Consider the following 3,618-nt stretch of genomic DNA (forward strand, 5'->3'; position numbering starts at 1 on the left):
AGAGAGAGAGAGAGAGAGAGCGCACTGAAGGGCGGAAGAATCTGAAAATAAATAAATGATCTGCGCTGTATATACACGTGGCATTCCTCCGGAGGACGTTTCCTCGACGAACCGCGACGTTTCCGTTCTCCTCCACTCCCGTCTAATATCCCGACGAGTTCGAGCGTGGAAAAAGAACTCCCCGACGGCGCTCCTCTGGCCGTCGGTGGATTCTTTGCGGCTTGCGGGAAAACCGAACCCCCGTCATCGTTACCGCGCGCGCGCTGCCGTGTCTTCACTTCTACCCCTTCGCCTCCGACAACCACCCTGCCCCCCCCCTCTCCCCCGCCCCGGCGAATAAAGTGGGTCGCAGCGGCGGAACGCGAGGAGCCACGACGGAATGCGCATATTGGGAACAGAGAGCGGCATTAACTCACGGCTCCTCGCGAAGAGAGACGCAAATGCCTGGTAATTTTCGCGGTGCGGTAAGTTTTGCTCCGGTCGGGGGGTGGGGGGGGGGGGGGACGAAACGATTTTCTCTTGAACGTTAAGGGCAGATGAAACAAACTGACAAATCACTCCGCGAACCGAGTGTGTAAACATAAAATGTAATTAGTAACAAAGCGTTTTTTTTTTTTTATTTTGATTCGAACGGACAAGTTAGTTAAACAAAAGACTGATACGCGCGTGAGCAAAAAATGCAATACATTATTTTAATATTAAAATTTAATAGTTTTAATACATCTCTTTTTCAGACATTACAAAGAGAATTTCATTACAAGAATTTTAACAGAGAGAGAGAGAGAGAGAGAGAAAAGCGACTAATTATTCGATTGTATTATAATTCGTAAGTACATTAAATTCTTGTTATTATATATTTTCTTATTTTTATATTGTAGTAAATAAAGCGAATACAAAAATAATTGGAAACACATCTTGGATTGACGAGATATTTGCGGTTAACATCAAAATTTGCTTCGACTTGGCTAGACTTGGCTAGATTTGACTAGACAAATCACTTTGCAGACCGAGTATGTAAACATAAAATATAATTAATAATAAAGCGTTTTTTTTAATTTTGAACGAACAGGTTAGTTAAAAAAAGAGACTGATGCGCGCGTGAGCAAAAATGCAATATATTATTTTAACATTAAAAATTAATACATCTTCTTTTCAGATATTTCGAAGAAAATTTTTTAAAAAAATATGATTGGAATAACTATAATTTAACTATTATTTATAATGAATTTTGGGGACAATTATAAAATTATAATTAATTTAACCATGCAAATTACAGCTGCTTTAACAATGCATTATGGTTGTACATTATGATTAATATTATTATTTTTTCGTTTACTTATTTTTTAGTTATTACAATGTAAATATTAAGCAAATGTTAAGAAAATAGTTATACCTACTCTCTAAATTTTCTGGAGTGAATCTCACTCCAAAAGAGTGAAATCTCACTTCAAAGGAGCGAAAATACTGTCACTCGGCCACTTTAGTGGCAGTATTTTCACTCCTTAGAGTGAAATTTCACTCCAAAAAATTTAAAGAGTACTATAATTACAGTTGCATTTACTACATAAAAATATTTATTCTATTCGTCTCATATATATCTTGATATTTTACTATATTAATTAATACTTGAAATTATTATAATTTATAGTATAATAAAATTTTTTCATATTTGGTAGCATTATATATGTACATATAAGGTTGTCATTACTAACATTATAGTAATAATAACTATAAAAATAGTGCTCCTAATTTTTTTTATCATGCAATTATAGTCACAAAGACAAAATATTTTTCTCTCAATCAGTGTAAAAATTTTAACAGAGAGAGAGAGAGAGAGAGAGAGAGAGAGAGAAGCGACTAATTATTCGATTATAATTCGTACGTTTAAATTCCTTGTTATTGTATTTTTTCTTATATTTATTCTGGTATTTATTTGTAGTAAATGGAGCGTATAAACAAAAATAATTGAAAACACATCTTGGATTGAGACATTTTCGATTAACATTTTACTTCGACTCAAATCAGTTAGACTCTTACCAACAGTTGAAGGGAGTGAGATCAACGACGTTCCAGAGATCGTGGCTCTCGCGACTCTGCAAGAGAATCGCCAATGCGAGGCTGATCAACGGCGCGCCCCAGGCGAACAGGCTGTACTTCATGTACGTCGGCGGATCGTCGCGACGCGGCAGCGACGCCACGGTGGCGTACAGGTGATGGCACATCGCCGCCAACCAGCAGACCACCGATACCCGGAGATACTGCAGACTCAGCCCGAGCGAGATGCAGAGCTCCGAATCCTGAAAATCGAAAACGGCGAACATTGTATTTCGATATACCGTGAAAGTCCATTATCTCTCCGTCGAATAAAAGTCAATGTTCCATGTATGACGCAAATGGAGACCTTCGGTCTCCCCGCGCGCTACCTGTAATAACCCAGAAATCGAGACTGTGTAGTTACAACTTTAAAGAAACGCTGCGATTTGTTTCGCAATCGAGATTGTAGTTACAACTTTAAAGTAACGCTGCGATTTGTTTTGCGATTAAAGCAATTAATATATATTTGTATTTGTGCGTTTGAGAGATAAATAATATAAGGATGAAATTAATTCTATAGATTACCATCGGAAAAAGAGTCTAATGCAAATAACGTGTACGCATAAATAACTGCGAATTATAATGTGAGGATTATTAAAATTACAGAGATTGATTCTGATAATTTTCCATGCTATAAATGCGAAAATTAAGTAAATAATTATTCTTAACAAATAAAAGATGTAAATACAAGAGAAATGAATCTTTATATCGAATGCTTTATATTGAATGGCGAATGGCATAAGAATTTCGTCCTCCTGATTCGATTTACGAATACAGTGGGCCATGAATTTCAGAGCTAAAATTATAGAGCTAAGATTGTTTCCGATAATTTTCCGTGCTATATAAATGCGAAAATTAAAGTAAGTAATTATTCTTAACAAATAAAAGATGTAAATATAAAGAAAACGAATCTTTACATTGAATGCTTTATAGTTTATATTGAATGGCGAATGGCATAAGAATTTCGTCCTCCTGATTCGATTTACGAATACAATGGGCCATGAATTTCAGAGCTAAAATTATAGAGCTGAGATTGTTTCCGATAATTTTCCGTGCTATATAAATGTGAAAATTAAAGTAAGTAATTATTCTTAACAAATAAAAGATGTAAATATAAGGGAAACGAATCTTTACATCGAATGCTTTATATTGAATGGCGAATGGCATAAGAATTTCGTCCTCCTGATTCGATTTACGAATACAGTGGGCCATGAATTTCAGAGCTAAAATTATAGAACTAAAATTGTTTCCAATAATTTTCCGGGCTATATAAATGCGAAAATTAAAGTAAGTAATTATTTTTAACAAATAAAAGATGTAAATATAAAGAAAAAGAATCTTTACATCGAATGCTTTAATATCGAATGACGAATGGCATAAGATATTTTTTCCTCCTCATTTGATTTACGAGTACAGTGGGCCATGAATTACAGAGCTAAAATTGATTCTGATAATTTTCCATGCTATAAATGCGAAAATTAAAGTAAGTAATTATTCTTAACAAATAAAAGATGTAAATACAAG

General features: G+C 35.0%; 1 protein-coding gene across 1 annotated transcript in view; it reads right to left on the bottom strand.

Annotated features, from left to right (window-relative positions):
• LOC105458018 overlaps nt 1–2,297 on the bottom strand; it is a gene marked incomplete at both ends in the record, with an annotated part of 7,408 nt that extends 5,111 nt beyond the window's left edge. Inside the window, one exon of the mRNA XM_011703032.1 lies at nt 2,038–2,297. Within this exon, the coding sequence (XP_011701334.1) occupies nt 2,038–2,297 (260 nt within the window). The remainder of the gene's footprint in view (nt 1–2,037) is intronic.
• Nucleotides 2,298–3,618: the final 1,321 nt, after the last annotated feature.

This window comes from Wasmannia auropunctata, unplaced genomic scaffold (assembly GCF_000956235.1).
Source record: "Wasmannia auropunctata unplaced genomic scaffold, wasmannia.A_1.0 LD334767.1, whole genome shotgun sequence".
Lineage (NCBI taxonomy): Eukaryota > Metazoa > Arthropoda > Insecta > Hymenoptera > Formicidae > Wasmannia > Wasmannia auropunctata.